Source organism: Triplophysa rosa, linkage group LG8, assembly GCF_024868665.1.
Source record: "Triplophysa rosa linkage group LG8, Trosa_1v2, whole genome shotgun sequence".
Taxonomy (NCBI): Eukaryota; Metazoa; Chordata; class Actinopteri; order Cypriniformes; family Nemacheilidae; genus Triplophysa; species Triplophysa rosa.
In genome coordinates, this window is record NC_079897.1 from 12,529,837 (window position 1) to 12,551,529 (window position 21,693).

Consider the following 21,693-nt stretch of genomic DNA (forward strand, 5'->3'; position numbering starts at 1 on the left):
AGGCGGCAGCCTCCAATTTCTCTATGCAGGCAAAACCCTGGTATTATTGACATAAGTCGCCATTGAAAAAGCAGAAAGAATGACAAAGAGATGAAATCTCCATTCGACAATTTAAAGTGCTACATATCACCGAGACGGAGAAAAAAAACAATGTGCAGACAAACACATCAGGTAAATGCTGCTAACATTAGCTTCCTGTATGTTTATGTCTTGTAACAGTTTAAAACACTGTTCCATGCGTTCAGCCAGTCAACAAGCTTGTGCTACGGGTAGTTTCTTTATTTCTGGTTTAGAAACTAACTTCATCCCTCTAAAAAGCGTTTCTGATCTAAAATTCTTCCTGGTACCTGCGAAACTGTAAAATCGTTGCATTGAAAAGGTCACTGATTATGTTTTTGTTATTGAAGAATCAAAACTGCCCGAGTCAACAATAGACATTATTTTTTTCAGGGTTGCATATAGTGTGCTTGTGATAAAAACTGCCAACCGTGCACATAAAAATCTATTCCACAACACTTTATCCTGAGGGAAATATATAACTTTTGATTTGATATGGTGTAGCCTAGGAATATGTTGAAAGTGCTAAATTAAGAAACATTTCTGAGATGTCAGTGGAATAAAAGGCAACAGCCAATACACTCACTCACTCACTCACCACCTCTAATCATATTTCTCTTATTTTGTTGATCAGATTCAGGAGTTAAGACCAAAATACCAAAGGATATCTTTTTAACATTCTTATTGCTTCAACTGGACAGAAATTCATAAATATACCCTTCAGAAAACCCCAGCAAATTCACATCATCCTATGCTCATCATTGCCAAGAAGATGTGCAAATAGAATATTTCATACGAACCTTCAAAACCAAATTATCTCATAGCATTTATGAACTTATGACAATTTAGTCCGGATTTTCTTATTGCTCGGGAATGTAAAACAAGCCTTGATTTTTTAAAAAAATTCCAGGGATTTTCATATGTCTACGTACAGTATTTGTGTCCTTTTTGTTTAGAAGATATACTCTGTGTAGTGACCTCCGTGTGTTGAAAATATTTAGAATAAACCTTTCATTTTTAAGACAAAACTTTAAGACAAAGCTGAGACGCACTTTAGTCCCTGTGAACTGGCAGTTGCGATCATTTTTACTTCCGTATTTTGACGCATTTCCGAGTGAAAGGGAAATTCTAATGAGAAAAATAGTGGCCGTGGCTTTTGTCTTTCTCTGCGATTTGATTGGATGTATAAAAACAGCTGTTGCATTTTGAAATGGAACTGGCAGCAGACTGACAGTTGAAGGGGAGGAGTTAACAGATACTCAGCCCAAGCCGTCTAACATACATCATTTAAGATGGATAGTCATAACAGGAAGGAAGTGCATTTTCAGATTTTAACTAAAGATTATGAGTGCACACAAATTTTAAAAAGAGAATGACCCACATTGATAAACTATTTACAATAAACACTGCAATATTTCATGAAAAAAATAGGCATTGTAATTTTTAATTTCACTGGGACTTTAAACTGTTAATTGTTACATCTCCCCATGAACTTCTTAGAAATAAAAACGTTTCTGTGGATAAGCCCATGTGGTCTGAATTGTAAATTCATTTTCCACACTTTTCACAATCCAACTTTACAATAAAAAATCACTTTCTAAATATTGAAACACACATCACTCAAATTACAGTTTGCTGTATTGAAAATGTGTTTTTTAGTTTTGTTTCCAGCACGTGTCAGATGTCTTTCCAAGGCTGAGACTATACAAACAAAAAATATGTTAGGTTATCATTTATTTCAATGTAAAAGGTATATATTTTAACTACTGTAAAACCTTTGGGCTTTCCCTATCATTTTTGTTACTGTTGAGATGCTGTGCAGTCCAGCTGTGTGAATGACATTTAAAATGACATTCAGTCTCCCAATTAAAATAACCTCATATCTGCATGTCTAAATTACACAAAAAACATTTAAGTTATATTACTATAATTTAAATATCTTCTAAAACTAAAGCAGGTCACACTGTGTAAAATGTCATGTCAAGCACCCAACTGCAAATCTTAGATGACCTCTCACACAGGACACCGTCTCTTCCCCTGCATGTGTATTATCTCACAGCTGTGTTCCCACCCAGCCACAATTAAACGTCTAATGCAGAATTTAGAGTGCTACGCATTGTAATTACATGCAATTTTAATGTCCTCCCTGCCACATGAATACTAGATCTATACTACGTTATTGATCAGTCAAAGTAGTGAGCTCATTCTGAAGGTTTCTGAGCTTCACACCTGTGCTGGCATCAGCACTGTGTCCTGCAGGGTTTGTCTTGGGGCTATTTTAGAGTAATTGTGTCAGAAGTACTGGCAGGGCTTTGAAAGGCTCAGGCTCTCCTGCAGTGTGTTAACAGCAACTGAGAGGCTCCTGTGTTTGTGCTCCCGGGCACAAACTGACGCGTTTGATGTGACTTAAGTCTTCCAAGAGTGCTCTGCACAGAAAATACAGTGCCTGATAAAAGACAAAGGATGTATATCTGTTGGATGTATTGCTTACTATAGCCAACTGCAAATCATGATTCAAAATTAAGCATATGTGGGGTCTATATGTATTTGTGCAAGGACACCCAAGCTACCATCCTGAACACTTCGTCAGCGCAACATGTCCTCAAACTGTCTGACCATAGGTTGTTTGTAATTTCCCTCAAATAGGACCCACATGAACGGTCTCAAAATAAGCACCCCTTATTGTGGGATCTGTTTTTGGCGTAAAAGTTTTAGCAAAATGCATCAATGTAAATTTTGCAAATCAGGTAAGGGACTATAAAAAGTACACACATTACATTTAAACGTAGTCGCAGTGGCCACAACACTGTTGTTATTTATACGCCAGCTAGAGGGCTTAGGAAGCAGTGTGGTGATTTTAGTGGCATCTAGTGGTGAGGTTGCAAATTGCAAACAACGGATCACCGTTCGAAGCACTACAGTGGCTGACACAGCACTAAGATGTCGAGGAGTAAAGCCCTGACAAAGGTGGCCTCAACAATCAGATGAATTACACTTGTCCAGTTTCATCAACTGACTTGCGTGATCAGATTTTAATCCGTCTCGAAAACAATTCGAAGGGGATTTACACCTAGTCGCACGCGTCTGCACGCTCCATGAGTTAATGCTTAGCATGTTTTTCTTTCACCATACAGAAAACTAAAAACATGTATGATTTAATAGTTATTTAAAACGTATTACTAAATTATTTTTATTCTTAAAAAATATGATTAATATTATTAAACTTACTACTTAATAAACACCTTTTAAATCGTTTACTGATAATATTAACCGGTCAAAATTTTTACTATCGGTTAACGGTTAAACGGTCAATATGAGCATCCCTAGTAGAAACATGGGGAATTCCATGCAAGGGGACCCGCAGTGTACGTAGATAGAAATAGCTCATTCTAAGGTAATAAAAACATAATGCTTCATTAGGTAAGGTCATGTGTATGTTAGATCAATAGATCTTCCAAAAAATTATACACTGGACCTTTAACTTTAAAATGTCATTTAAGTTTACAGTATATGACCTACAGTCACATGCTTTGGGGACGTTTTTAAAAGAAAGCATCTGGCAACCACATGGGATTGGTTAAAGAACAAGCAACCGCCTTAGCATTGTCCTGGCAAGTTCTGCATGAGCAAGCTCAACTTTTTTTCTTGAAGAAAAAGTAAAAATCCAGTTTTGAACAGGTCGGCACTCATTACAGATGACTGATCGAGGCGGGTCAAAAAGCATCAATAAGTAATTTAGGCTCACGCTCAAATGTAAAATTTGGAATATGAAGATAGATATCTCACATCTCACTAGTCCTCTATAGGTCAACACTGAAATGATTGGTCTAAAAATTACGCTACACCTGTAATGCACTGTGAACAATAAATGCATGTCCCAAATTTGAGAGAACGCCTCAACTAGCAAAAGCGACAGGAGGTGAAAAAGATCCCATACCAAATGATCAGAGAGCCAGTGAGATGGCTGGAAATGAGACACCTCATTCCCATGAGTCATCAGAGCGTGAGAAAGCTATTTCATCTCTCCGGTCACATGACTCATGACTGGCTGTGTGTAGAAAATCATCTGTTGAGTTCTCTGTTGGGTGTCATCAACAAAGCAGCTGGATGCTTCAGCTTTTAAATAACAGGAGGACAAAATTATCACCGTAAACTGACGAGAAAACCGCGTGATAAGATTATGATGATAAAATAACACCGTGTCTATGGGTGTTCTAATGGGATTGTCGCATCCAGTGTAGACAAAATAAATAATTATAATGGGTTCTAATGCGTTCTATTGTCTCTTGTCGCGTCGCGTCCAGTGTAGACAGGGTGTAACTCTTATGCTGCGTTCCCACCAAACGCGAATGAAGCGTTAAGCACGAGTGATTTACATGTTAAGTCAATGCAAAGACGCGATAGGACATCCTGCGGCGCGATTCGCGCGAATGAGGCGGCGTGAATGGGTTGAAAATGAGTTGAAAAATCTGAACTTTGGCAAAAATTTGCGCCGCGTTAACCAATCAGGAGCTTGCTCTAGTAGTGACGTGATTATGACGTAGCGAGCAGAGGCAGAAATCCGAAACAACAATGGAGGACAAAATCATCGTCGCTGTATGTGGATACCCGGAGCTGTACGATACATATTACTATTATCGAAACAGGAATAAAAAGGATCTTGCTTGGAAGAAAGTGAGGAGGTTGGACAATCTGGTAAATTGTAAAAAACGATCTTTACTCAATTTGAGCTATATATATATATACACACGAGACTGGAGCCGCCTGGCAGAAGCCCCTCCCATGATGCGAATTCGCATCTGTTCTGAAGTGAATTTCACGCACGAATGAAGCGAGTAAACTCAAAATGTTCAAGCGTCCAACTACACGCGAATAGCGCGATTTATTCGCGCAAGTCGCATTTGGTGGGAACGCTCACAGTAAGAGTTCTATCAAAATCATAGAAAAGACGTTTTGGATAACAGCTCAGCATGCAAAATGCATGATTTATTCCTGTAGGCATATATAAACTCTTTTGTTAATTTAAACTGAAATCTAATAACTCAATCAAATCGACAGCTCTCTCGAGGGAGGAATAAGATGTACCAGAATAGAGCACTATACTGTATATCTTTTTACATTAAATGGGTCATATGGAGCGAATACGTGTTTTTCTGTGTCTTTGGTGTGATATAAGTTGCCCATGCATGTATTAGACACATAAAATTGCAAAAATAAAGGTGTCGGAACAAAAGATGCATTCTTTCTGAAAGCGAATGCTCACCCAGACCTGCCTGAAACGTCTCGTGTAACCACACCCCACAAATCTATACGTCAGTTCGTGGTATGATTTGACTAAGACCGCCCAGATGTATACGCAAGTAAGATGGGCGTACCTGTCAGTACAATTGCTTTGGAACCTGATGTTCAGTATTCGACCAATCACTATGCACTGGTTAACTGGCCAATCATAGCACACCTTGCTTTTCAGAGCGATGAGCTTTGTAAAAAATCTGTGCATTTCAGAGAGGCGGGGCAAAGAGTAGATACAAACATGCACGGTATGTGGAAAATACAGCGCTTTTGAACCTTAAATTGTGTATACACATTGCCTTACATCTAAAACAACCGATAATATTCGTTTTAGGCGTGTCATATGACCCCTTTAAATTGTCTTTTGATTCAATTAAGTTAAAAGGATAGTTAACACAGGAATAAAAATGCTGCCATCATTTACTCACCCAGAAGTTGTTTCAACCTACATGTATACAGATTTTCTTGTTGAGCCGAACACAAAGAAAGATATTTGGAAGAATATCTGGGGCCCTTTTGAAGAACTGGTTTCCCACACTCTTCAAAATATCTTCTCTTGTGTTCAACACAAGAACCCAAACTATCCAAGGAAAAGACAGTATTGTGCTCTATATACAGCATCCTCTCCCTGTAGTTATTCTGCTGGTAGGACATTAAAGCTTTCCTGTGTGGATGCTATATGACGGATGTTTAGTTTTCTAGTGTACTATGTAAAAAAACTACAAATGTGAATCAAACCAGCCTCTATTGTGCTGCACTACACTAAACGGAGGACCTGCTGTTTCAGCCTATTGTTACTTAGGGCTGTGCAAAAATATTGATACATGTAACTATCGCAATATTTTTTTTCGATAGTGTATCGATAGTGATACCTATACTATCAATATATTTTTTAAATCATGTCATGTACATACGGCCAAAAGTAAGTGGAAGTGAGCATGGCGAAAAATATAAGAACGCTTCGAGCTCTCAGAGCTGATGTGTGGGTGTGCTTTGGTTTACAAAATAAGTCATGGAGTAATGAGTTATATAAAATAATGCTGTTTGTAGGCTTCGCAAGTCATGACACAAGTCACTTGGCTACTGCCGTGCATTAGACAAAAAGTTTATTAAGACAAGTAACAATGACATTTATTGTGCTTTCACGTATGTGACACCAGCACATTTACAGCACGGATGAACCAGAGGTTTAAATTGCCCATGTTCATTGTTTTAACTGTAATGCACCACAACAGCCAAGTGACTGGCGTGACCCACCTTATTCCCCTGTGCTACCCACTTGAGGGGCGCAATCCACAATTTGAGAACCCAAACCTCTGATCTAAAGGTCCATGCATCGCACATCATGGCCACTCTGCAGAGGTAAGGGATATTTTTACACTTATCCTTACAGAAAACCTCCGGTGGTGCACAGCATGTTGCATTTCTAGCTCTACTTTTTACATTTTCTATTTAAAGTATTGCAATATATCGCAAATGTGTATCGTATCGAAATACATAGCAATATATTGTATCGTGACCCATCTATCGTGACGTATCGTATCGGGAGGCACTTGCCAATTCACAGCCCTATTGTTACTTTGCTATGTCAGTCTTCAGAAAAGATTGCAGTAAGCGCAAACCGAGACAAACACCTACAATACACATACATACATGTTATTCAAAACTTTAATACAACATCACTTCATAAAATACTAATCATCACTAGATGTGCATTCCAATCATCTGACTCACTGACAAAAGTATATATATACAGTATATATAATTTCTACGTAATGCAGATCTTGAATAATCCAATAATTTGAATAATTGCCATGCAACACTATTAATCTAACTGCTTTCAAAATGATTAAATACCTTGCAAAGCAGAAGCTCAGAGCGGTCTTTGCCGAACAAATTAAAGAATATATGGTTACCAGGTTTTTAATAAAACAACAGGACATACTCTATGTTAAAATGTTGAATTGTTCTCCAGGGACCATGTTTTTTTAAAATATATAATCAGATGACACAACACACTGTTTAGAATGCATGTGATTCACATGTAAAATCTCTGATGCATAAGTACATTCAGAATTTGCCATATGTTTCTGAAACACACACATGGGTAAATTTAATCCACAATTCAGATTCCCATTACACCCATTCATGGTATAATATTACTATACTTACAAAGCCACAGACTCCAGTAAAACCTGTATATGAACAGTAAATGGACATTAAATGAGTCCGTGTTTGCTGACATACATGTTGTAAAATGGGAAATTCCATACAGTGAGACCAACGATGAGGAAAATCAATAAAGGCTTATATCCAGCCGAGCACATGAATCAAACAATGACAGGCTTACTACGAGCCAGCCGTCAGCCAATCCACTGATCCACAGTACACAAGAAATATGTACAGTCAGAATGAGCAGAGATAAAGGACCTGATTGTTAAACATGTGCCTACAGCTTAAATAGACCAGTTCTGCTCTAATGTCTTTTACATTGACCAGCTTACAAATGTAACTGCAACACATTTAACAAATACTGCTAATATATTGTTTTGATATTTGATAATTCCGTTATTACAATCCTCTAATGTGCAAATAAAAAGTGAAACTGCAGTTTTTTATCAGATTTCGCTTGTACTGTGCCTAAGCAAGCGCTGCTAAGGATTGTGGACCTTAGGTTTCTTTATTTAAAGAGCTTTATTCTGTTTAAATTCTCTTTCCCTGGGCTGAGCCTGCATGTGAGTTGTACAAGCACATCCGGGACAGAGAAACCAGATTTTCCTCTGCAGCAGCAGTTAGTTATCTGATGTTACTGGTGCCCCATAACCTCACCTGCTCATTCACGTGTTTACATAAGGGTATGGAAAAGATATCTTGCTTTACCACCTGACTAACATGTAACAGCTTCAGTGATATTGGCTATAATTGGTCTTAGGAAGACAATCAAAACAGAGGCCATTTACACTTAGTCTTGAAGGTACCCGTGCTTTATATTAAAGCAATAAGCAGTGGGTTACCGGGGTATTTTATAACAGCTTAGAACTCGGCTCAACCAATCAGAATCAAGAACCACTGACAGTTTTATGATGATTTATATTTTTATGCATTTAATTACTAAATCTACCTGATTACAATAGGTGACATCATCAAAATAACTTGCTGTAATTGTTCAAAGGGAGCGTAGGAAAAGAGCAATGACTTAAGGAAGTTCTAAGATTGGCAAAGTAATGCAGGAAGTCTGGGAAAGGGGTCACGTTTTGAACACCCAGGACAGTTCTACAGGTATAAATCTTGTCAAATCCCCAAACACCAATTAAAGCAAAATAAAGCACAAGCAGGATATAATCAAGGCAGCTTGCGCCCTCAAAGTGATTCCAGGATGAGAGAGAGAGTGCTGAATCCTGAGAGATAAAGCATGCGCGCTGCAGAGAGATGCTGCACACACACAAACACGCTGACACACGCTTGAAGGGTCAAAAAAGAAGGAAGAGAGAGACTAAATCCTCGCTGAAACACACGCTGTGCCAATTTTGTGATGGATGGCATTTCTAAGTAAAAAATCTTAATCACTTTTTAGCTCAAACAATTTTTTGACAGTTGTGCCAAATTCAGATAATATAGCGCTATTAGGTGTTAGTGAGCTGAAATAGCGCCTCTGAAAACTCATTCAATTATGTAATTCTGTTGCTTCTCCAAAACACCTCACTCAGAAATGGCCCGCAAGATGGGAAACTGCACCAAACTGGGCTCCTTTAGTGAATCTGGCACTGCAACCAAAAAAATAAATGCTGCTTTCAGTGCTATAGAGCGGCATATAGTCAATTTCCCCTCTGTCAATCTGTTTGTCCCCCAGAGGGTCTGAGAGAGAAACACATGATCATCTGTTGTCTCTGGGCTTCATCTAGCTCCTCTACATCTGTGTGCTATACTGAGAGCAAAACTAACAAGTATTGTAGGAAAGTCAATGAGCATTTGCATGGTACAAACCATGGCTGGATACCTTTAAACCATTAAAATTGTGGCTACAAGTAAATTTGCTGTCCCTTCCACAAACTCCTCCTATTGTCATCATGTATCTACCAGTCAGATATTTACACAAACAACCATTTGAGCAATTCCATGCAAATGTCAACCTACAGGAGCTACAGGAGGGTGCAAGAAATAACAGGAAATACTGTGTACATACAAAACAAGTGTGCAGGTGTCCAATTAAAGTCTAATTAACAAAAACACTGATACTTGAGTCAAACGCTTCTTTTAGCTTACCGTGGTATTTTTATTGCCGAGTTATGAATACAAGATCGTATCGTTCTACTAATTCAGCACCATGGTATTACCATCTGATGGCCTCATGGTACTATAGTACTGCCACAATACTTTTCATAAGGAGGAAAGTATTCAAATATGCTGTAATCTCCATGGAGATTCCATGGAGAGGTCATGTCTGAGCAGCACACAGAGCATATTACACAGAACAGATCAGGCAAGGCTTCAGTGATAAGCTGAAGGACAACATGACCTCCTCCATCATCGACAGGGATGTGGCCATAATTAGCAGGAGTCCTGTGAAAGCACCGATCACGAGTATGGTAAGAGGAGCCCGAGAGTGAACTCGTGTGAAGGTGACATTAATAAACATAAAGAATCAGCATGACAGGCACACTGATTCAGCAGCTTCACTCACACGTGAAGTGATGATATGGAAAACTGAACCAGGAGTTTTAAACCGATTCTCAGTTTGTTCTCATGATGTCAGTCATAGATCTTAGCATTATTGCAAAGCGCACTGGCGTTATCCATACAGCATTAACCATACAGTACAGTATTATTTTAAACTAAAGCAACGCAGGTGAAACACGATAAGGCTTGTAACAGGCTTGTTGGTCTGGGCCAGTGAGAGAGAGTTTAAGGCCGGCTGCTGAAACTGTCACTTCCTCTATCGGACCACTGTCACGCTGTCATTACTGCATCTGTAAATGTATTTTTAAGCCTTGCAAACTTAAATCTTTTTTTTCTTGTGAAACTTGTGAACTTGTCACACACATCATAAGACACAGTGTTGCTTAAAAACAAAATGTTGTCATTCTTACAATTGTGACAAAATCTTTGTTTGTTAGCCAGTTAGATAAAAGTTTAAATCAAAAAGATTTAAGCAAATGAGCGTTAATGACTACAGCTGCTGTGCTATAAATTTATTGTCGTTTTTTCAGATCAGAAGTTGTAAGACTGCCTGAAATGTTTCATTTGCATGCTATGTGTGAACAAAACCAAAACAATTAACAGTTTCACCATGTACAAAAAATCTGTCAAAGTAGTGTTGGGAGGGGGAGCAAGTAAAAATCTGAAAATCTAAACCATTATCTTAACGCGGCCAGCAGAAACAATCCAAAAAGGCTTGTCAGTGTGTTGAAAATGACTTGAGGGAAACGACACGATTGGCTGTGTATTGTACTGCATATCTGAAATGTGAATGCTATTTAGTTACATAACACATGGCTTTATGAGATGCGTAATAAAGTCTAAGCTCCTCAGACTCATATCAGACAGCACAATGTAAGAGCTGATGTGCTACAGCATGTACACATTGTCCCCGTTACACACAAACTTCATATAAACAACACACCCTGCTCAATAAACCTGATATATTCAAACAATAATAAGGGTTCAGAGTGAAACGCTGTTGCTGTATTGGTGTGCACGTGTGGAGCTACTGTTCTGAACAACTGATGTGTGACCATCTCACATGAACAAAATGTTAAAACTTTAAAAGTAAAAACTTTAAAACATAAAACTTTTAAAGTAAAATGTTAAAAATATTGCTAAATAAAACACAAAGGGTTTGTTGTTAAAATTCTAGCATTTCTGCTATTTTAATTTAATTTAAATACATTACTAAAGGTGTTAGCATATGGGGTGTGTATTTTTGAAAAAATTAAGATGTTATGGAAAGCTGGTGAAATGTACAGTCATGCTGTATCATGGGAAAACATCCTCTTTGGCCTATCGTACTGTCAACCACTAATACTGTAATTGGGCAATTCCAGCGTTATGGACGTGACATTTTGCGTTACGGATGTGACATAAAAATGCTCAGAGAATGAATTTGTTACGATTATATTGAACCATCTGTTTATATTTTACTGAACTCTTGTTGATAGAGTCTAAACATAAAAAAATGTCAGTCTATGAAAAAAATATATATTTATAAAAGGGAAATAAACATGCGTTATGGGTGTGACAAAAAAAGGACGCGGTTTTTGGGAGAGGATAAACTTTGTAGGATTTCTGTAAAATAAAATGCACAATCCTGAAGCAATAATACCCAATGAATGGAGAAGGGATGCCTCTTTATAGAACATAAAATAGTTACTTTATATTAATTTTCATGTGTCCATTTATGAGGAATATGTAGCGTTATGGATGTGACAATCCTGAAAATGGATTACCTGACTATGAAAAATCATGCACTAAAAATAAAACAAATGCTTTACAAATTTGAAGAGAGAACTCACATGGGTATTTGAACCACCAAATGTTAAAATATGTGCTGTTACCATAGTAAAAACCGCTGGTAAAAACTTAATTTTTTCGTGGCTAGGTTGACATTTTCGCGGAATTGCCCAATTACATACATCCGCAGGATCACATTGAAGCTAGACCTGTAAATACAGCCACAGCAAAAATGAAGAGGTCACTCCAAAATAATAATCATCAGATTTTTAGAATTTTGGCATGTGTTTTTTTGGTACAGTAATTTTATTGTGTGAACTAATGACAACATTTCTTCCAAATTCCAAATAAAAATATAGTTTTTGAAATTTAAACAGGACAAACTGGTCAAGATAACAAAATAGATGCAATTTTTGCAAATCTTGAATACTGTTCATATTCATATTCCAACAACACAATACTAATGTTTGTTCAGTTCAAAAATGAATATATGATGGAATTAGCCTGATTTTTGACAACTATCATTAGTCTTTGCATTCTCTCGGTCTTTCAACGTGTCCTAACCAAATGGTGGATAAACACGGCACGCGGCAATCGCGTCTGTCTGTCCAGTTCATTTTCAAATGGAAACAAGCGGTAAGCGGCAAAAACGCGGGCCGCTTCGTTGGCGGAGAGGAGGCGGTGCGCGTGCATCCAAAATCCCGCAACTTCCACGGGCACGGCTCTTTGCGGCATGCAATTCCACCGCTCACTGCGTACCCTGTGAATCCAGCAAAACGCGATGCGACGCCACGACACGCGATAAAAGGTATCGTTTCCAGGTTTTGTCCTAACAGCCGCGACAGCGCTGCGAACACCGTTTCTATTTTAGAAACCGTTTCTATTTCTGTGATGTCGCAGCTGACAGCTCCGCCCACACAACGATCTCATTCGATGTAAGTTCTGCACCTCATGAATATTAATCGCCAAACATGGCTGAGGACCGGCTGTATACATTTGATCAATATGTTTAGATTCTGAAATTATAGCATAGCGTCCGGTGAGGCATCACTGGAGACATGAGAACAGGACGCCTCTCTGTATGTGCACTCTTCAGCTGCAGCGGACAAAGAAAAACAGTTCTGATTGGCTGTGTTTTGTGATTGATTCTCGCGTCCCGCCCCCTTTTCACGTTAGGTACGGACAAACAAATTGCTTCTCTCATAGCATCGCGTTTGGTTAGGACACGGTATTTGACATTGCTGTTGTGTTGCTTTAATGTCTTCTTGAGGTTTGTTTTTGTTGACACTGGACTGTAACCCTTACAATATATTGTCGCTGTCCTTCTGAAACATTGGATGTCCAAATTCACTGTTTTTCAGGAAATGGAAAAAACACTGTACGTTTTAAATGAATAAATACTTTTGATACTTTTATTGGTTAGATATTTGTAAAACCAAGCGACAAGAATAAAGGGTGACTAATAATAATGATTTATGGCAAAAATAAAAATATGAAGATACAAGAAAGACAGCAGCAATATGCAGAAATACTGATTAAAGGCAAAACTGAAGTGGTCTCTTATTTTTTTCTGTGACCGTTTATATGTGCTACCTAATGAAAAAAACCCCAGTAAATTAGGTATGAGAATGTATCAGTCCGTTTATACCTGAAATCGGCTCAAAATTTGTTTAGACCCCCATGCTTCACTAACATCTAATCTCCATGGAAACCGGCTAAAAACTGGCCAGAGACCAACACACCAAACACATTGATCATTCTCTGCCCGTCATGAGAAAATAAAAAAGGCTATGCAATTATTCTTCAATTTGCAGGAACTTTCTAATCTCAAATTTATAACGGGTTACCAAACTATTTCAATCTGGGGCCCCCCTAGACAGGTATAATCTAGACATAGTACCATTTTTAAAATATAGAAAACACACATTCATTAATTCTGTTTAAAGAGACAGTCGGTTTTTACTTGTCAAGAATGAATTTAAGTTTAATTGCCATATAAAAAAATCGGTCACACTTCAGTATAGGGGAGTCAGTATATGCTATTAACAAACCATTAACTACTACTTTTTCCCCCAACAAACTCTTAATTTGTTGCTTATTAATAGTTAGTAAGGTAGTTGTTAGGTTTAGGTATTGGGTAGGTTTAGGGATGTAGAGTATGGTCATGCAGAATATATGTTTTATAAGTAAACAGCCAATATGCCAATAACAGGCATGCTAATAACAACTAGTTAATAGTGAGAATTGCCCCCTATACTGAAGTGTTACCCAAAAATCTTTAGGTAGGGCTGCATGATTATGACCTAAAAAAGGTCAAACTTGTTATACATATTTTACACATTAAACTCATCAAAACTATGGAATAAATTATATGTATCTACAGGAATTATTTGTGAAAAACATCCAATCTAAGTAATCAAAACGGTAGTGTGAAACGCATGCTTCATCCACAAAAGCATGAACCAATGAACAAGTGTCATTTTGTTAGCCATTGCAATAAACTTTTTTCCCCAAAACAAAAGTAATGCACCCACAATGTCATGGCTCTCCCTCACTTAGTCATGTTTTTCTTGGTCTTGTGGCAGAGCCATGACAAAGTCTTTGGTTATGTGTGGAGAGAAACATATTATTGTCCTTTTGACAATAATATGCGTTCTCTCCAGTGTCTCGTCATTGGCCCCGCCCCTCTCGTTTCCTGTATTGTTTCCCGCCGTGTTTGATTACCCTCACCTGCCCTGTGTCGTTATCCTTCGTTTGTCTTCCCTATTTAATGCCCTCATGTTTCTTTGTCCTGTGCTCGTGGATTGTATGTGCTTGTTCCTGTCCGTACCAGTGTTCAGTATATCCTCCAAGTCAAAGTCGAGTTTTGTAAGTCTGTTATTTTGCGTTTGCCTAGTACTGTTCAGTTTACCCAGTCTTAGTTATTCTATGTCCTGTCTACTGCATGTGATCTTGTTTTCTTGGTTTTTCCCCATCGTGGGTGTTTTGTTTTATACTTTTGTTTTTTGTTACAATAAATATATTCTTTGTTAACCCCTTACGTCCTGGTCGCCTGCAATTGGGTTCTCAGCCACGCAATCTGTGACAGAATCCACGAGCCTATAATGAACCCAGCAGGCAGGATGGACACGGTTCGCTCCCACCAGGCTCGTCTCCTCTGCGGCATTCGCCAGGGAACCGGAGACATAGATGACTACGCGGGCCGGTTCCTCGAAGTCGCAGAGGAGACGGTGTTCGGGGAGGAGGAGTTGGTGACGCTGTTCAACGCCAGTCTCAGGGAGCCACTCTCGCGTGCGGAGATGAGGTCGCTGAGACCGCTGGACTTTGATGCGATATGGCTGTATGCCGTGGATCGATCAGAGTCCAGGGTCTCAGTTCAACTCACCTACTCATCTCCGCTGTCCGCGATCCCTGAGGGCCGTCCCCTGAAGATCGGGGTTGTGGGCGTCGCCACACCGTCCTCTCCACCACCAGGGAGCCTCTGTGGCAAACGGGGAAGGCGAGAATCCTGGGGTTCCTCGTCAGAGGCCTCCAACCCCGAGCCAGCTGTACCCTTCACCTCCTTCCTTCAGCCGACCACCAGACGGGTGGCTTGGCTGAAGAAAAAGAGGCCGCGGTGGGCAGCGCGGGCCTCTCCCCAGCCGGTGCAGCCGGCGTCCCAGCCGGTGATCAAGCCGGCATCCAGTCCGGTGCAGCAGGAGTCCAGTCCGGTGCAGCCGGCGATCTAGCCGGCGTCCCAGCCGGTGCGGCCGGCTTACCAGCCGGTGCAGCCCGCATCCAGTCCGGTGATCCAGCCGGCGTCCAGTCCAGTGCCCTGTCCAGTTTGCAGTCGTGTGCCCAGCCCGGTCCAGCCGGGTTCCGGTCCTGCGTCCAGTGCGGCGTCCAGTACGGCGTCCAGTCCGGTGATCCAGCCGAGGTCCAGTCCGGTGTCCAGTCCGGTGCAGCAGCCGGCCTTCCAACCGGTGCCCAGCCTTGTCCCACCGACATTCCAGTCGGCGGTTCCCCCCAGGACCACAAAGTCCCCCAGGACTCCACGCCCTCGAGCGCAGCCGGTGATTAAAACTCCTCCCCCCATGAACTCTTGTTTTGCCCCACCCCCCCTCCCATGTTTGTTATTTCTACTATGTCACCCCAACCCCATGATTGTGTTTGCATGTTTGCCCCTGATCTTATTTTCCATGTTCTGTTTATTCTTGTCACTGTCTCAGTCTACCCTGTCTCGTCCGTCTACCCCTTGGTGAGCACCTGGAGGTGCTCATTAAAGGGGGGGCTTCTGTCATGGCTCTGCCTCACTTAGTCATGTTTTTCTTGGTCCTGTGGCAGAGCCATGACAAAGTCTTTGGTTATCCGTGACACACAGTTTGGCAACACCTGATTTGTATTATGCTGTTTATTCTTATTGACATGGTCCCTCAGAACAGCCTGTATTTGCGTCTATTGATTGAGGGCACAATAGCAGTAAAAAATGAATCACACCATATTTGAACTCATAACCTTTGCTGCTAACCCAGATCTTGAACCACTAACCCACACCACTGCAGGGTGAACTCAGTTGTACATTCAGTTTGAATACCACACACCACTGAGATATTAAATCAGTCCAGACAATATTAACCATCTTGACAAATTAGATCTTATATAGACTAAAGGGGTTTCTAAGCTGAGAAATGTGAACAGCAAAGTGGGTGTGCTGCTGTAACTATAATTTAATGACTTTCTTTCCGGGAACCAAATTCTGATAAAACAGGACTAGGTGAAAATAGATGAGGCTCTTTTGTATTCTGACATGTGTTAAATAGTCAATAATACACCTTAAAGGGATAATTCACCCAAAAATAAGAATGTGTTTTCATTATTTCTCTAGCCTCATGTCATTCTAAACATGTCTGATTTTCTTTCACCTGTGCAACACAAAAGATGTTTTGCAGCGGCACAATGTTAGGAAACGACAGCTTCAAAATTGCTTCTAAAGAAGAATAAAAGTCATGGGTTTGGACAGGCACGTGCACAGATAGGGCTCAACCTGTGCAGAGCACATGCCCTTTTTGCCCTTACACTCTGAAGTGCCCTTTTATGGTGGAGTTTTTTTTTCATTAAATCAATGCTATTGGTCACCCTTTACGTCTGTCTGCATGTTTTACAAATATCTAGCCAATGAAAGGTTAAAAAGAGCTTGTGACTAAATCTGGTTGGATACGCTCAAACTGTCAGTAAAACCTCATGGCTCCACCCCCCTCTATCTTGACCGAACTGCAGTTCATTTCACGCACAGCAGCTGAACATCTTGCAAGGGTAATGTTGTCAATAAATAAAGATCTTGTTGTTTGAACAAGTACAGCGTTTTCTTTACACAAGAAACAATATGTCTAAAATTTTCGTTTTTATGTATTTAAAGTTTGAGACATTTGGAACCGGATAGAGAGGGCTAGCATTTGCCTGCACTTAATTGCCTGTGCACACAGCATTTCATCTTTTATAAATTAGCACCCATATACGTACCTACAACAACGTTGTATAACCGGTTGATTAAAACGGTGATGTCGCCGTTTTAATGATGATGGACAAAAAGCACATTTGCACACATGCGCTGGTGAAAAACCTGTAACGTTAACAGCATTTGAGTGTGACACAAAGCCACTGAGTGATCCTCGTCACCTTGGTAAAGTATATCTAAGAAATGTATTTTTTAATTTATGATTGACAATACACTTAATTTATTAATCAATCGTTTTGTATGGGCGCATGGTTAATTCTGTTCACGCTGTAAAAACTTGGATTTGGAAGGGGCTTGAAACCAGCTTTTTCATATGTAATCAAAACTTGCAATATGTTTCTATTTCTATTGTTTTTTTCCCAGATGGCATCACCTTTTCAGAATAACACAATAAAAATATTTATTGCAATTTTTTGTCATCCTTCTTCTAGCGTTACATTAAACAATCACGCTCTTATTCATGTAAAAGCCTTTCAACCATTAAAGGCGTGATTTTAAACTGTTACTTTGACGCGTACAGTATAGACATATCTATACTATAGAGACAACTTCCAGCTGTGCGGCACAACGCAACGCCACAGCGGTCCCGTCTGGTGTATACACCGCCTATACACGGGCTAAAGGCTGCGCCACTGATTTCTGTCAGAATGTGTCAGACAGCGCACCCGTATTACGTTCTCCTTCGTGCTTGAAAGAACAAAAACACACAAGATTATGCCTTAAAGCACATTTTGTTTAGCACAAAGCAAATTGGGGAATGTGTCAGATCTGCGCAGAGGGTCAGCTCTTAAAGGGGCCGCAATCTTAAACCTGCTGCTGTGACTCCTGTCACTATGATAATCTAAGAATAAAAGAAAAGAAGAAATTAAAGCGTTTTGTATCTTTAATGAGGATTCTTCTGTATTTAATTTAGAAAAGACTGTAAACTGTTTGAGAACTTCATTCGATTTCTTTATATTTCCTACCTGTTAGACTCTGTTATTAACAGTGAGTAAAACTAAAGCTTTTGAGACTATTATTTTGTTTGATTTAATTTGTCATTAAGATGTGACCAATAAAGGGGGGGTGCCCTTTTTCAGTTTCAGCACATGCCCCTCAAAAGTTCTGTGCATGGCCCTGGGTTTGGAACAACATGAGGGCGAGTTTTATTCATGCATAAGCTATTTATAGTTAATAACACGTTTTTACTGGCTCTGCTCTTTGCACACTAAAAAAGGCACAGTTCAGACATTGATCCAAGGAATCTGATCCAATATAAAGAACGTGCCTTTTCTACCATAACCATAATACATTTTCAGATAATGTATCATGCATCTCAAAAAGCCCTCATGCATTCTGACAAAATGATTATTTCTTTTAAAGCAGAAGGAGAGAAAAACATTCTGCCTCACTCATACTCGTACATCGAAATGGCTTTTACATGCAGCTTTGGGGTTCTGAGGTTAATAATGGGTTAAATCTGCCCAAAGTCGTTTTAATACAAAGTCCTGCATGCGATCACACAATTAAAATGAATATTCAGGCATTTCATCCACTTATTCATCATAAGCATTCAAATCTGTCTTGCGTCTCTGATATAAGAACATTTGTGTTAGTGTTAACTTTAAAACGCACACATTTTTTACTGTCCATGCCTTCTCATAAAGACACCTGAAGCGGCAGGCAGCAAACATCAGCCACACAGACCTTCATCTTCCGATGAGCTTTGTGGAGGGGGTGCTCGGACTGAAGAGAGGAAATACTCTTTACTCAAACATTGACGCTTTGGAATGTAACACAAATTTTGTTATGTGCTGTGTGAAACTGTGGTAAAATCTGGAATGTATCTCAGATTTGTAGCATGTTAATTACAATACTAAATATAGCCAAACGAAAGATGACCTATAAGAACGAGATTGTTTAATACTGGCTGAATAAGATTAAAAAAAAACATTACGTGTGAAGGTCATGTAATAAGCACATATCTTTCTCATGTGATTCTCAAGACATGGCTGATCACAGGGTGCCTTGTGTGCACTGAAGAACTGGGATCACAGGATTTGTAATAATGGTTATATTCATCTTTTTGAACAGCACCAGCAACATAACAATTAATTGCTTTCCCAAATAAAAATTGGAATGCAAATATACATTTCGACCTGTTTCACATTATTCTATTATGTTTCACTTTGCAATATAACAAGGAGGAATAGGATAATGTATTGTTTTCTGTTGCTTTATCTTGCCCTTATCTGTATATTCTTCTTCATTGTTTTATTTGCGTCATGTCAATTGTTCTGTCTATTCTGTTCCACTTTATTCTCTTCTATTCCATTTTGTTCTGTTCTGTTGCGTTACCTTGCCCCTATACGTATCTTTATTCATATATGTCACTTATTTTTATTCTGTTCTGTTCTTTACTGTTCTACTCTAATCCACTTTATTCTATTCTATTCCATTCCATTAATTTATATTCTACATTCTATTCTATTCTATTACTATGTTTACCCTCATGCTGTCAGCATGTCCTTTATGCATGGACTAGGTATGTTCTATATAAGGTTATATGAATGTGTATCTTTACCTTGAGCTATGGCCATTGACTCAAACCTGTGCAGTTCTCGCAGGAGGCATGTGCGTTCAGTGGGATGCAGGCTGTAGATGAATTCCCTAGCGCCTTGCGGAGAGTTCAGCGGCTCCATCGGATCCTTGTGCGGATGTGTGCCCAGACCGCAGCCGTGCACCCGCGGCACCGCGCCACTGACGCGCCGTAGGAGCGCGACGCTCGGCCGCAGGGCGCTTCGCAAGCAGGGCAGCATTTGTGTGAAGTGGGCTGATAGATGTCGGTCAACCTTATTGGAAAGTTGGGGATGACAGCGTTTGAATACGTGACAGCATAGTGTCCGTAAACGTGTACGTCGTATGACTCAGATGATAAGTTGTAAACAACAATAAAAGTGAAGCTCGCTTACCTCGACGAGATTGTTGGTGTGTCCCGTCAAAAGAAAAGTGTTAAATATTCTTCTGCATTGAATTAAAAGCGAAAGCACGGTTTGGGGTAGTGTAGGTTTTCATACGTCCATTATTCGTATGCTCCGCCCGGGTCAAGATAAAAATGAAACAAACCGTAACATTTCTCTTGTCATGTACACTGGGTGTAAACTGACTTCTGTCTGCCGCTCTGCCCTCGTGATGTCCGCCCTCCCTGTCCTCGCCAGCTATTACTTTCCGCTGGAATACAAGCCACAGCCTGTGCGTAACGTTAGTGATGACGATCTTTTTCTGCTTCTCCACAGCACATCAGTATCGTCATTCATGCGCAGTCTCCTCACAAACTTAGCGCTGCCCTTAACGTACTATTTTTATCGATATAAAAACAACCAAACCACGCCCCTTGAGGCAACGTCTCTTCGGGAGCTGTAGTTCTTTTCCCAGCGCGGTCGCTGGAGGGGCGGAGTCACTTCAGCCCACAGAACTACATTTCCCAAATATCATTTTACGTCATTGTAAGCGACCGGCGTTGCGAACCGGAGCCCAAGGTTATTTTACTGTGGTAGCTTTTGCCCGTGTTTAATACGATTTTACGCTGTAATGAGATTTTAATGCAATTTTCAATTTCTAATATGTCAATTACACCTGCAAGCGTGCAAGCGAGGCAAGGCCTCATCAAATGGAAAAAATAGAAAAGAGTGTAAAACGGTGCCACCTTGTGTTCATCCTCTTATTTGTCATTGGCATTGATTTTTAATTTTTTTAAATAAAGTCCTCGAATTTGGTGTACACCAAGACTACACTTTTTGTCGTAACAGTAGATTTTCACGGGTGTTACCCCCAGGAAAATCAAATACAAACTACTAAATACTTTACATAGTAACTATATAATACAAATTGTATATTAGATACAAAATTTAGAATATTTCGAAAATATTTCGAATACAGAATAGAGATAAACATCTGAAACGGAGAGTAATACACAACATAAACCCATATATAATTAAATGGAGAGGGCTACATATTTATACGACAGGTTATATTAGAAACGTACGTCAGATTATTGACTTTAAAATGGCAAGAGATTGATCGAAGGAGGAGCCCCACCCCTGCAAATACGACACACCTGTCACCCCACAAAAAAAACATGTTGGGACTGTCTAGTACACTAGAGAATTATTGTTGCACGTTTTTGTTACATAACAGAGGCAAAACAGGCACAGGCGTAAACATTTGTCTGCCATGCCATCTAATGTACACAGACTTAAAATTATTTAAAGAAATGTGTTAATATGGGGTTCCATATATATTTATATACCATAAAAACGGGGCATTTATTCATGCAAACTCCGAAAGTCAGAGGGTCTGCCGTTGCGTCTCCAGGCCTACAGGTGGCAGCGCTGAGTCCAGCTCTCCTATGCTCATCTGTGAGA

General features: G+C 39.7%; 1 protein-coding gene across 2 annotated transcripts in view; it reads right to left on the minus strand.

The window, feature by feature from the left end:
* Positions 1-20,650, minus strand: part of tmem65 (transmembrane protein 65) — a 47,552-nt gene extending 26,902 nt beyond the window's left edge. The window contains exons 1-2 of one of the 2 annotated variants that reach the window (XM_057339883.1): positions 20,242-20,648; positions 19,854-20,121 (exon numbers count right to left, since the gene is read on the minus strand). In XM_057339883.1, the coding sequence (XP_057195866.1) occupies positions 19,854-20,088 (235 nt within the window). In that variant the 5' untranslated portion in view covers positions 20,089-20,121; positions 20,242-20,648. Of the gene's footprint in view, positions 1-19,853; positions 20,122-20,241 lie in introns of both variants that reach the window. The other variant, XM_057339884.1, reaches the window with a different exon arrangement.
* Positions 20,651-21,693: the final 1,043 nt, after the last annotated feature.